At 54.8% G+C, this 13,094-nt stretch overlaps 2 protein-coding genes across 31 annotated transcripts in view; one reads left to right on the top strand and one right to left on the bottom strand.

Annotated features, from left to right (window-relative positions):
* Positions 1–276: 276 nt before the first annotated feature.
* On the top strand, positions 277–5,160 carry NME3 (NME/NM23 nucleoside diphosphate kinase 3). The gene is made up of 5 exons (XM_077316387.1): positions 277–409; positions 1,168–1,298; positions 2,413–2,514; positions 3,381–3,493; positions 4,393–5,160. The coding sequence occupies exons 1-5, from the start codon at positions 367–369 to the stop codon at positions 4,508–4,510; spliced, it is 507 nt and encodes a 168-aa protein (XP_077172502.1). The 5' UTR covers positions 277–366; the 3' UTR covers positions 4,511–5,160.
* Positions 5,161–5,564: 404 nt separating this feature from the next.
* Positions 5,565–13,094, bottom strand: part of MAPK8IP3 (mitogen-activated protein kinase 8 interacting protein 3) — a 63,598-nt gene continuing 56,068 nt past the window's right edge. For all 30 annotated transcript variants that reach the window (XM_077316673.1, XM_077316671.1, XM_077316644.1 and 27 more), the window contains 6 exons: positions 12,831–13,002; positions 11,934–12,047; positions 11,421–11,459; positions 10,256–10,438; positions 9,340–9,483; positions 5,565–8,211 (listed from right to left, as the gene is read on the bottom strand). In XM_077316673.1, coding sequence (XP_077172788.1) covers positions 8,090–8,211; positions 9,340–9,483; positions 10,256–10,438; positions 11,421–11,459; positions 11,934–12,047; positions 12,831–13,002 — 774 coding nt within the window. In that variant the 3' untranslated portion in view covers positions 5,565–8,089. The remainder of the gene's footprint in view (positions 8,212–9,339; positions 9,484–10,255; positions 10,439–11,420; positions 11,460–11,933; positions 12,048–12,830; positions 13,003–13,094) is intronic.

Genomic DNA, 13,094 nt, shown 5'->3' with positions numbered 1-13,094 from the left:
CAAGCCGGTGTGCACAATGGGTTTACAACCTCTGAAATTGAATTGCATTCATTCAATCGCGTCTCATGGGCTTTTCTCAACAAAACTTGGGCGGAAAGCCAATCGGGGGGGGGGGAGGGTCGTGCAACGAATGAAAAAGCGCAACTTCGAAAACAATCGTCCAAAGCCAGAAACTGGCCATGCTGCAGCTCTTGAGAGCTGCGTTTCCGGCAGCTCTGCCTGGATCTCCCAGAACAGGCCCTCTGCGCATGCTCAGAAGCTGCCGAACCCTGCAAGGGATCCCTCTGGCCGAGCCCGCGCCCGTCGCCCCGCCCCGTCCGGGCCGTGCGCGCTCCCGATGGGCCGCCTTGCCTGGCGCGCGGCACCATGATCTTCCTCCTGGCCCTTTTTGCCGGCATCCTGCAAGCAGGTGAGCGGCGGGCGCGGCGCGGGGTCTGCAAGTGGGGCTATGGGGGGGGGGGGGGGCGACTCTTCCTTCTCCTCGGCCCCCCCTGTTTGCAGCCCCTTTTTTGAAATAAAAAGGGATTTTCAGGCCCGAGCCTGGGACTCCGGCTCTTTCCAGGTGTGCGCACCTGCCCAAAAGCCACCTGGAGCCGGCTCTGGCGCGCCCAAAGGCTCATAGAGTTGGAAGAGGCATCTAGTCCGCGGGTGGCCGAACTGCGGCTCTCTGGAGGTCCGTGGACTACAATCCCCATGAGCCCCTGCTGGCAGCAGGGGCTCATGGGAATTGTAGTCCACGGACCTCCAGAGAGCAACAGTTTGGCCATCCCTGTCCCCTGCTCAGTGCAGGATCGGCCCAAAGTAGCTGTTCTCACCCCTTTACGAGAAACCCCTTCCAGCCTTTGAGTAACCCCATAAGGGGCAGGAACCTGGTGGGGAAGCACAGGTGTGTGCCCACCCACCTGGGACCCCTCCCCTGCCCATCCCTCCAAGCCCACCGCTGGCCACGTCGCCGACGAAATCTTTAACCCATATTTGAAGCTCCACTAACGCCCACCCCTTCGGGAAGCCCTTCCAGGGCCCTCAGGGAAAGCCCCAATTTCACGAAATGGCCTCAAGATCCAGGTGAGTCTGTCCAGCCGCTGCTTGAGGACCGCCAGCGGGGGGGGGGGAGGCTCCCCACCCCCTCAGCCACCCGATCCCCCAGCTCTTCTCCTCCTTTCCCAGTTTGCCCGGGGGTCAGGGAACGCACCTTCCTCGCCATCAAACCGGACGGCGTCCAGCGGCGTCTGGTGGGGGAGATAATCCGTCGCTTTGAGAGGAAAGGCTACAAGTTGGTGGCCATGAAGCTGATGCAGGTACAAACCGTCCAGAGTCTTGCCGTTGGAATCACAGAGTTGGGAGGGACCTCTGGGGTCATCTAGTCCAACCCCCTGCAGGATGCAGGAACTCTCAACTCCCTGCCCCACCGTGGGGACCCCAATTTCACGCCCAAGTGATCCTTCCACCGAAAACCTCCAGAATCCAGCCTGGTCTGGAGGGAATTCAGCACAGTGGTGATCGGGTATGCAAGGATGGGTCGCAAGATGCAAACGCTGGCATATGATTGTGATTTCATGTCGGGGGGTTTTATTGATGGGGTTTTATCCAGATGTGTGTAATCTGCCACGAGCCGTCAGGGAGTGGCGGGTAATGAATCAAAGAAATAATAAAATAATTATGTCCCTCCCTGACCACCCGGTGCCTAAATTAACAGAATAAGCAATTCTGTCCGATGATTATTTAGCCTCTGCTTAGAATAGGGTTGGCACAGCTTGGCCAGGGCCCGATCCCAAGTGTGGGTTTACCCCCCGGGTGACGTTTTTGCTCTCCCCCTTTAAGGAGGGGAGCAGCAAATCTCAGCTGCTTGCGAGTCCTTGGTGGATCCTGTGCTCTTTTGCTCTCTTTTGACAGTCAGTTTGGGGGCTGGGGAGAACAACATGCTGGCCTAAGGTTAAGGAACTCCTCCTGCCTACCCCCCAGGGTCCCTGTGCCCAGCCGTCGGGGCATCGCAAAACTGAGTCCCCTTCAGGGCAGGCCAATGACCCGGTTGGTCCCTGAACTGTCCCCTTCTTTTGTGAAAACACCCTGGCTCTTTTGAAAGCTTCCAAGCCAAACTGTGGCTCTCCAGATGTCCACGGGCATCTCATTGGCAGGGAATCATGGGAATTGTAGTCAAACTGCAGTCACAGTTTGGCCAGCCTGGATCCAAGCAAGTGCGTGAGGGACGTCATGCAAGAGTACAGAGCAATTGTGTTGCAAACCTCCACGTGGGAGTTCTGGGATTGTAGCCGATGCTCCCACCCCACTACAGAGATCAGTTCCCTCGAGGAAAAGCATCTCCCCAAATCTGTAGGAATTTGCAGGCCGGGGAGAGCCATTCTAGCGATAGACAAGACCCGCGGGCAACTAAATATCGGTCTTTCTGGGCAGGCCTCCGAAGAGATGCTCAAAGAACATTATGCAGAGCACCGGGATCGCCCTTTCTTCAACCGCCTGGTGAAGGACATGAGCTCCGGCCCCATCGTGGTCATGGTGAGTTCCGGGTGTTCGCCCAGGGTGGGGCGTGGGGGTCCCGTTGTGTGGCTTTTCGTATAGAGGAAAAAAATCGGAAGGAGAATGATAAAGAAGTCAGCTCAGGTTCTGGCTGCTTTGACTCTGTTAATGCCGAGATTTCATTTTAAATCATTGGTGTTTTTTTTTTTGTAAACATGCGCCCAGATTTGCGTAGGGTTTTGGCTTTAAAAAGTCTACTCACTTTGCCGTGGGGTACAGCATTGACTCTCCTACTTCTGTATTTGTATCCGTGGCCCTGACCTGCCACTGTGCTGATCTTTTTTTTGAACTTCCCCATTGCAGGGGGTGGGAAGGGAAAGTGACATCATCCCGAGGGCCAGCCAATCAGGAGGCCCAGCACAGCCTGTTCTTGCTAGAGCTGGGAAGAACTGGCCACCCTGCTGTGTCCTGCTGCCAGACTAGAAGAAGCAGAGTTGGTTCTTATATGCTGCTTTTCTCTACCCGAAGGAGTCTCAAAGCGGCTTACAGTTGCCTTCCCTTTCCTCTCCCCACAACAGACACCCTGTGAGGCAAGTGAGGCTGAGAGAGCTCTGTGAGAGCAGCACTATCAGGGCTATGACTAGCCCAAGGTCATCCAGCTGAGCTGCATGTCCAGGAGCAGGGAAACAAACCCAGCTTGCCATATTAGAAGCTGCTGCTCTTAACCACAACGCCAAGGGAAGTGGGAACCTCTGGGGGCACATCAGTGGGATGAGGGGCAGGCCCAGGACAGCTGAATTTCACCAGGAATCAAAATCCCACCCCCAATATGTCAGGCTGGCAAAGGGACCCGGGGCAGCACTTACCTTGCCCAGTGAATCCCCTTTCCTTTCCCCGTTTCACAGGTCTGGCAAGGACTGGAGGTGGTCAAAACCGCTCGGCTGATGATCGGAGAAACCAACCCTGCGGATTCCAAGCCGGGAACTATCCGAGGGGATTTCTGCATCGACGTGGGCAAGTGAGTGATGGCCCTTCCGTCCCGAGGGCCTGGGAGGCATCCGGACACCCCCGGGAAAGAGGCTGGGCCAGGGAGGGGGGAAAGGGTGGAAAGCTCTGCCCCGGATCAAGGGGAGAAGAAACAGGGAGAGGAGGAGAGCTGTGGGCTGAATGAGGAAGGCTGTGGGCTGAATTTAAATGGCAACAGGGGCTGTGGGCTGAACTTAAATGGCAGCAGGAGGAGAGCTGTGGGCTGAACTTAAATGGCAACAAGAGAGCAGGAACAAAGATTTCCAGAAAGTGGCTGCCAGTAGCCATTGGTATGGAGGGAGGCCACAGAGTGATCAAAATGGAGGAAACTTTCCTTTAGGCCTAGCAAGGCACAAGGAACCCTTGGAAGGTCAGCTGGCCTCAATAGAGTTGTGAGTGTCCTGCACAGTTCAGGGGGTTGGACTAGATGACCCAGGAGGTCCCTTCCAACTCAATGATTCTATGACCTAGATTCGGGTCTTTTCAGTCCTGGCCCCAACCTGGTGGAACGAGCTCCCGGATGAGCCAAGGGCCCTGACAGAGCTGGCACAATTCCGCAGGGCCTGTAAGACGGAGCTCTCCCGCCCGGTCTCTGGTTGAGGCCAGAGCAAGTAAGATCAGCAGCGCCAGTCCGCCAGGTGACTTGTCACTCCCTCCATGGCCAGTGGCTACCAGCCAGACTTTTAAAGTGAGGTTTTATCAGGGATTTTCCTTGAGGATTGTGACTCATAAACTGTCAAAATCCAAAAGGTTCAGGGATTTTTCCCCAGCAAAGTGACTATTTGGGAGAATGGAGGGCAAAATGCAATAAATATCGTGGTGTCCCACGGAGGGGCGGGGCGGACACACCCCTCCCCTCATGCAACTGAAACTGCCCTCCCTTCCGCGCAGGAACGTGGTTCACGGCAGCGATTCGGTGGAGAGCGCCCGGCGCGAGATCGCCCTCTGGTTCCGCCAAGACGAGTTGACCTGCTGGGAGGACGGCCGAGACCACTGGCTCTACGAGTAGGAAGGAGGATCCGGAGCCCCCTTTGGGTAGAGGAAATCCTCTATTGCTGAACTCTTTCGTTTTGTTGGTCCGGGCGAGGGAGAGGCGAAAGGGAAGGGGATTCTGGCTCTGGAACCAGGTCCCAGCCCATGGCAACGAACGCTCAATTCCCTCGCTATCGTGGCTTTTTGGGTACAACGTTTGGGTGGGATCCTGCGGCTGCAAAGCAAGGACCCCCGTCTTCTTGCTGGAGCACGTCTCCTTCTAAGCACTCCCACCTCAGGCGCCACTCCCTTTGGGCCCTTCTTGGCTCCGGGAAAGCAGGCCAGGCCAGAATTGGAGTGGCTTTCTTGTGACTAATTGGGTGGGGAAAGGATAACAACGGATGGGGGGAGCTGTCTCCTGGGCATGTCTTCCTTTCTCGGGGAAGGAAACTGTCCAATCGTGGAAACGCCGGAAGGACTCGTCCTCATGAAGGGAGAGAAGGGTTTCGGGAGGGCCGCTGGGAGGGATAGGGCTCCGGATCCCAGACGCCTCTTCTGACCCCCCTTCCCCTAGCAGCCTGTACGCGTCTTCCCGGAGAGGTCTGTTCACATTTGTAAATACGTACAGGATTGCTTTGGACTCGGCGGCCGTGAAATGTGCTTTTATCAAATAAATTATTGAAATGCGATGGGGTTTTTGGTCTGGCTGCACTTAACCCAGTCAGGTCCCTGGCCTGGTTCACTGTATTCTGCTTGCAATCCTGGACCCCAGGAGATTTTTGGGGCATCTGATACCCGGCCCAGACTCAGTACATGCCAAGCGTGTATTTCTCTTCCCCCACCCCCTTTCCTTCTAGTCCTTCCCAAGATCTCAGGTCTTTCCTTCCCCGTCAGGTACAAGAAACCAAGCCCAGGCGTTGTGGCCTGTAGAACAAGTGCTGCACTCCTGTGCAAAATTATTTGGGGATCGTTCCCGATCTGCTTTCCTCTGTCATCCGTACCAACGGGCACCCCAAATCCAGTCGGGTCGTTTCTAACGGTCAGATTTTCTCCAGCTCTTTGAGAAACCACCCTGACGCCAGCCGCTGGATGTTAACACGGTTTATTACGTACAGAACAGATATGATTCCTTTATTTGATAGCACGGGGGACGGGGGGGACGGGGACGAAGCACAGGAGACATACTCTTCATTGTGTTCCCGAACGTCTCTTTACACCTTTCGACCAAAACAGCAGAGTTTACAGGCCCTGAAGACACTTTTTCTCATTTTTTTAAAAAAGGCATTTTGTAACATACAAGTTAGCTTTACATACATCACAGTGGAGATGTGGCAGGGAGGTTTTGTGTGTGTGTGTGTGTATGTGTGTGTGTGTTAGCTTTTCGGCAGGCGGCTCACAGCTGTCTCCCTCCTTGGAAAGTGTGCTTCTTTTCAAGGGAAACAGGCTGCAAAAGGGGCAGGGGGGTTGTCTTCTGGCCCATACACGGGATAGTGAATTAAACATACGCGGGTCTGACTGACAACAGCTAGAGAGACCGGGGACTACAGGAGGATGAGTCAGCCTCACCGTTCGACCCCTCTGCCACGGCTCTGTGCTACAGGACAGCCGCCTGCCTCGTTCATTTTGGCAACAGAGATATCAGTTGTACGGTTGTGGCACATGGTGTCGTCCCCCTACTTTCAGGCCCCCTACCTTCCGGGTCTGGCATCTGCAAAACTGGTTTTTCCCCCTATCGGCAAGCGTGACACTAGAACCGTAAGGGGTCAAGAACGACCGCCAATGAGCGACACAGAGTCGTGAATGGGCCTCATCCGGCACCTTAGGTGGAGACAGTTCAGACTGTCACCTGAGCCAGTTTAATTAAGCTAGTTTCCCATGATGCCTGAAAAGAGGGCCGTCTTTACTCGATCAACGTCATGTTCGATCTCCTTTAAAAACTGGCTTGGGTGATGCTCCTGCTGGCACAGACTGTCCTGACAAATTCTGATTCCATTCTAAGGTTGCGGCGAGGGGCGTGCACTTCGGTTTGGTTCGGCCACCTTGGCCTGCGCTCCGCTTTGGCCCGCGGTGATTGTTGAGGCGGCCGAACCGAGCCGAAGTGCAAAAGACCATTCAGTTGTGGCGCTCAGCTCTAGAAGTGGCCATCAGCCCGTTACAGGAAGGAAACAAATACGCCAACGGGACCGGATCAGGGATGAGGGAAGCAAAAAAGAAAAAGGGGAGAGGCTGCCACGATCTCCCTGGCCTTTCCTCATCCCTGGGAAGGGGAGGGGCACGGATGATCTGGCTGGTGGCCCACCACATCCTCGTGATGTCCACCCACCCCCTCAGCAGCGCGAGGAAGGGCCGGTGTGGGGACAATTTCAGGAACCTCATGGGTTAGTTGGATGGAAGTCGATGAAACTTCCACTCGTACTTAATCCCTGCAGATTTGAACAGGGCGTAAGCATAACCAGCGGGGCTTGGGTGGTTCCAACAGTTTTTGTAGAAATTGTTGGAAGGAGAAGTGACCAAAGTCCAACTAAACCTCATGTGCTTTCCTCTCCCAGAGCTTTGCCACGTCTGCTTCTCTCCAGCATCTTCTGGAGAACTTCCTACGCCAGGGGGAGTCCACCAGATGTCCATGGACTACAATTCCCATGAGCCCCTGCCAGCGTTTGCTGGCAGGGGCTCATGGGAATTGTAGTCCATGGACATCTGGAGGACCCCAGGTGGATTACCCCTGCCCTACGCTCTCCAAAGCCCAGGTTCGTCCTGGCAGAACGCCAGAGTTCGAAGGTGGGCTGTCTCTCACACATATTCCCCTTAACGGTTGTCTGAGTGCCGTGGGGGGAGAGGCGGAGGAGGGCGCCCCCCCAAACCGTTCCTGTCTGCCAAACGACCGTCTCCACCCACCGACCCCCCTTGTTGCTACAAATCTGTCCCTGCAGCTGCGGCAAGACGAAATAGCGCCCTCCCCTGGACAGTCCCCTCCCAACCTTGAGGAGGTGGTTCTAATCCCACCCGTTTTCCATAAACTACCCATGAAAGGCCCCTCCAATCCAGATCCAGCGACGGATCCCCTCTGAGCGGTTCCAGACCTTTCTCTGGCTCAACCCTTCTCCGTCCTTCAGAGCTCAGCCAATACGGCAGGTCCTGGATCCTCAAACCGGCTCCTGAGCCACTTGAAGGGAAGACCTGGGGCATGGAGATGGTGAGGCAAATCCAAGCCTTGCTCCAGCGGTAGGGGAGAGAAGCAGCTCTCTTTTCCATGCAGGTGGGCAGGTGAGAGGCAGGAAGGGGATCTACCACGGACATTTCAGCCAACCCCCCCCCCGCCCGCCCCCCGACCAACTTCATTCCTCCGATCTCGATCCGACAGCGGTTCTTTCCTCTCGAGAACCTCCAACTGCTGGCGACCCGGCCGATTCGGAAAGCGCGCGGTCCCGGTATGAAAGCCGCAGGTTTAGGGGATATCAGGGGAAGGGGGGGGGGGCTTGCGATGGCACAAGGAGGCGGAGTGGTCACCCGGGGTCCGGTTTCCGGCAGTAGGCAAAATGCAGGAGTTCCATATGTACATATTGGCATTCAGGGTGGGGGGAGAGAAATACAGTGGGCAGGAAAAGGAGGAAGGAGCTCACTCGGGGATGTAGGACACCTGCCACACAATGATGTGACTCCGTTCGGCCTTGGACAGGATGGGCTTCACTTGGGCGGCGTCTCCGGCGTTCTCCTCCGTCTCGTCGTCCTCTCCGTCCCCTGCCAAGAGAACGCGCACGGTGGATGAGAGCAAGCAGATGGGCTGGCAGCGCCGCACGCGTGAAACAATTTTATTACTAGGCAGGTGTACTGCCAAACTCAGTCTGGGGCAGACACCCCAAAACGGAGAAGGTGGTTCTCAACCTTCCTCAGGCCACGACCCTTTAACACAGTTCCTCCTGTTGTGGTGACCCCCCAACCGTAAAGTCATGCAAGGGTTCTTTCACGGAAATTACACCAAAACTGAGCAATGGCCTGAAGATCCATGTCTCATAATTGTATATAATATTGTATATAAATTGGTGGGTGCCTCCCCCTCCCCGGCCAAGCTGTTCGCCCTGGGGCAACCCCTGTGAAAGGGTCCTTCGACCCCCAAAGGGGTCCCGAGCCCCAGGTTGAGGACCACTGATTTAGATCCAATGGTCAGATCTCTGCCCCAGCCACTGTGGGCCATTGGTGTGGGAGAATGCCCTGGGCATGGCTTCTGTCCGTCACTGCCTCTGAGACCTGCACAGCTACCAGCCGAAGCTGAGGCTAGCCCAAAACGGCTGGAAGAACCGCTGGAGCTTGGCTGCTCAGGCCCAAGCCCCACCTCCTCCACCTGTCCTATTTTCTCCGCCGATAAACCTACACCTCCCAAAATAGAATTCCTTTTCCGCACCCGGAAACAAAGGCTGCCTCTCCCTGAGGAAGCTCAACACAGTCGCCCTGCTTGATGCCGACTAATAGAAAGAAAGTTGTGCTTCTCAAAACTTGGGTGTCAGGAAGGAGAAACTGCTCCAATAAAGGTCACGGGAACTCCTGGGCCAGAACAAACTGAGGTTCTGCTCCAGGATGGATCCCAAGGCTTGCAGGCCCCGTAGACATTCACCCTTTGGGTAATATTGGGCGGAGGCTTGTGGAAGAGCCTCACCCCTGCTCATAATTTCGTCCCCGGTCACCACGCATTTCTCTCCACGTCACGTAGAATCCTAGAGTGGGAAGGGGCCTCCTGGGTCATCTAGTCCAGCCCCCTGCACTATGCAGGACACTCACTTCCCAGTCGCTCATCCGCTGTCACCTGCCACCCCCTTGAGCCTTCACATCTATGGCCCTTTCAAAAGATGTGGGTCAAAAGATGCCCCTCACCAATCCGGAAGTCGATGTAGCCTTCTCCCCCGCTCAGCACCAGGACGTTCTTGAGCTTCTGCCCTTCCGTCTCGATGGGGGCCGTGCCGGGGTTCTCCGAAGGGCTGTCCAACACGCTCCCGTTCAGCGTCGCAAGCACGTTACCTGGAATAATTGAATTCTCAGGTTGCTTTCTAAGAAGATCAGAAGACCGCAGGCGGATCAGGCTGGACTGAGGTGGCCAAACCGTGGCTTCTCCAGATGTCCACAGACTACAAGTCCCATGAGCCCCTGCCGGCAGGGGCTCATGGCACTTGTAGTCCGCGGACATCTGGAGAATGGAAAGCATCTACAACGAAGGCATAGTTAAGACTGAGTTACAAAGCACAGAACAAGCAATATAGGGGTTCGCTTCCCCCTTCCCCTGGGAATTTGAACGAGGCACAGTGCAAAGAAGTCAAAACCGCGAGATAACCATCCGGGAAAACAGGTCTGGGAACTATGGATACTAACAAAGGGAGGGGGAGGAATGTGAGGGGAGGACAGGGAGTCGTAAAACACAGTGGCAGGAAACGACCTTGGGGTGTCATCCAAAGCATCTGTGTTACATCAGGGCAAGACAGGTCAGAGTACCTTTCCAGGCAGCAGATCAAATCCTTAAAGACAGAATAAAATCCTGGCAGAAAACCTGGGGATTCTCACATTTACCCAGGAGTTTAATAATTAAATATTGTTTTTATATAGCCTCCTTCAAGGACGATGATCCTCTTAGGCAGCTACTATTTTTAGCACTGTTTTGAGGCTATGGCCAGGTACTGAATGGCTGTTATTGTTTTAAAATTTTTAAACAAGTTACGTAATTCGTGACTGTCACGTCCCTCTCCAGCGGGTCCCCAGCCGAGGCTCCTGACCAATAAGCAAACCGATAGCCGCTTACCGGGCACGGAGACGAAGAACTTGACCGCGTCGCGGTGGCCATGGAAGCAGAGCTGGGCCTGAGCCATGGAGCAGTACGGGATGAAGCTGCTGGCGGATTTGTCGGTCCCGTCGTCGCTGCCGTAGACGTGGATGATGCCCCCGGGGCGGCTGCCTTCCCCAGACGTGGGGGAGATCTTATTGGCTGAGAAAGAAGGAAAAGCAAACTCCAGTGGAATGGGTGATACCCCAGCCACATGGCAGCTCATCTGAGTAGGTCCCCATGGGCCAGTGGGGGACGAGGGGGCCAGGTTGCACACCCAGGTTGAGAAATCCTGAAGATTTGGGGATGGCGTGTGAAGAGGACGGAGACCTCAGTGGGATACAATGCGGGAGCGTTCACCCTTCAAAGGAGCTTTCTGCTGGCACTTGGGGCGTCATTCTAAAACTCCCACAGCACTTTTGCAAATCTTTTCAGATGACTAAAGAATTCAAAAAGCAATTCTGAAAAGGTGAGATGTGAACAGGTACCCGTTTTTAAAAGCAAAACACGACAGTCTACCCAGAGCACTGAGGGTCATAAAGACCACAGCAGTATTTGAGTTATGGGTGTACCTGCCTGCCATGGAAATACGAAATCAGAAGGAAGCACGGCACACGTGAAGAACCTGATGCAAATTTGTGCTTAAAGGTGGCTACGCCTGCCTTTGGCCTCTGGCAAAGTCCTCCCCCTTCCCCGCAATTAACTACAATTCCCAGAAATCTCTGCGGTGAAACAGCAAGAGTGAAATTGGTGTGAACTAAAGATAAACCCACAGCAGGCCTCTGAAAGAACTGTAGGCTTCCAGATTCACTTTGTCTCCTGCGTGCCTGACAACTGAGGTTTAAGTAACATTGGGAGCCTCAAAGCAAACCCCCAATGCATATATGGTTTAGTCCACAGTGAGGAAAAACAGATGTAGGCTTGATGTCATTCCTGGCACACGTGACGACTCTCTGCTTAACCTTCGGAGTCACAAACACAGATCAATAGAAATGCTTCTGCCCTTACATATCACTGTGGTGTCCTCAACAAACATGTGAGCGCACGAACCAACAGACGGAGGGAGCAAAGCAACTGGGAACGCCACTGGGCCAAAACCAAGGCCGGCATCTGGAATCTAGAAGGAAGGCAATCTAGGACTTACCCCTGAGACCAAGAAGCTGACCTCTGTGGAGCACTACGGCTGGGAAGAGGAGAACGGCAGGGGCACAGGGAGGGGAAACAGAGGTCGGGGGAGAGAAGGAGACAGCAGTTACTGGGAGGAACTGGGAAAGCGCGCCTTAAAACGTCAGCATGTTTGCAGATGTTGTGGATCGGCGCAACGCCTTGTTCTGAGCACCCACACTCTCCAGCATGCTGTCCCTAACTGAAGCGTTCCAATTTCATCTCCACTGATTAAAGCTTCTTGGTTTTACCTACTGGGTATTTCATAAAAGAAACCAGTAGCCCATCGATCCCTTTCCCTGGCTGGCAGCAGACCTCTGGAATGGAGAGATCGTGGAGGAGGAGGACTGGGGTCCAAACCACGACCTCTCGTTTAACGGGACTGCATGAGCTTCCGTGACGGCACGTCGTCTCGCTGTGAACCAAGAGAGGGGCAAGGCCCGGTGGGACGTGCAGAGGGAACGGAAGGGGATGCCCGCCAGGGGCCACTTACTCTCGGTCAAGGGGATGGAAATGACGACGCCGTTGCCGGTCCCCACCCACAGGCGGTTGCCGGCGATGAGCAAGGCTGTGATCCTCACGAAGGAGAAACCCAGCTTCCCGGTTCCTGAAGGAGAGGGGCAAAGAGAGGTGACCGGGATCGTGTGAGTCCTTGCGAAAGAAGCATCACAGAATCATAAAATAATAGAGTTGGAAGGGACCTCCTGGGTCATCTAGTCCAACCCCCTGCACTATGCAGGACACTCCCATCCCAATTGCTCATCCACTGTCACCTGCCACCCCTTTGAGGCGTCACAGAATCGGCCTCTCCGTCAGGTGGCTCTCCAGCCTCTGCTTAAAAATCCCCAAAGATGGAGAACCCACCACCTCCCGAGGAAGCCTGTTCCACTGAGGAACCGCTCTAACTGTCAGGAACTTCTTCCGGATGTTGAGACGGAATTTCTTTCGAATTAATTTCATCCCATTGGTTCTGGTCCGTCCTTCCGGGGCAAGAGAGAACAACTCTGCTCCATCCTCTACATGGCAGCCTTTTAAATACTTGAAGATGGTTGTCAGATCCCCTCTCAGTCGTCTCCTCTCCAGGCTAAACAGACCAAGCTCCCCCAACCTTTCCTCCTACGTCTTGGTCTCCAAACCCCTCACCATCTTTGTTGCCCTCCTCCGGACACGCTCCAGTTTGTCTACATCCCTCTTCAACTGGGGTGCCCAAAACTGGGGAAACGCAGCCCAGTGTCCAAAAGTCCCAAAGTCTGAGGAAGCATGCCTGCACAGGAAAGCTCACACCTTGAATAAATGTGTGTTGGTCTTAAAAGGTGCCATTGGACTCCAGTTTTGTTGTTCCAAAAGTCCCCCCACTCACACACACACACACCCAGTGCAGCTTGTTTACCTAACATTTTGCTGACGTAGGGCTCGATGTCCACGTCCTGGAGATGCTGGTGCGTGTGAGCGTGGTACAGCCGCAGCGTGGAGTCCAGCCGGATGGAGACCCAGACGCCGTCTCCGATCCAGGCCAGCTGCCGGACCTGGCTCTCCCGGCGAGGATGAGCATCAAAAGACTTCTGAGGACAAAGAGGGAGAGGCAGAACAAATTCACTCCAAGCCCTGGGCTGCAGACACGGTTTTCATTAGCTTTTGATTTCCCGAAGTCGGA

The sequence above is a fragment of the Paroedura picta genome, chromosome 17, assembly GCF_049243985.1.
Source record: "Paroedura picta isolate Pp20150507F chromosome 17, Ppicta_v3.0, whole genome shotgun sequence".
NCBI lineage: Eukaryota > Metazoa > Chordata > Lepidosauria > Squamata > Gekkonidae > Paroedura > Paroedura picta.
Note: the sequence above shows the minus strand (reverse complement) of the source record. Positions and strands in the feature narration are given on the sequence as shown.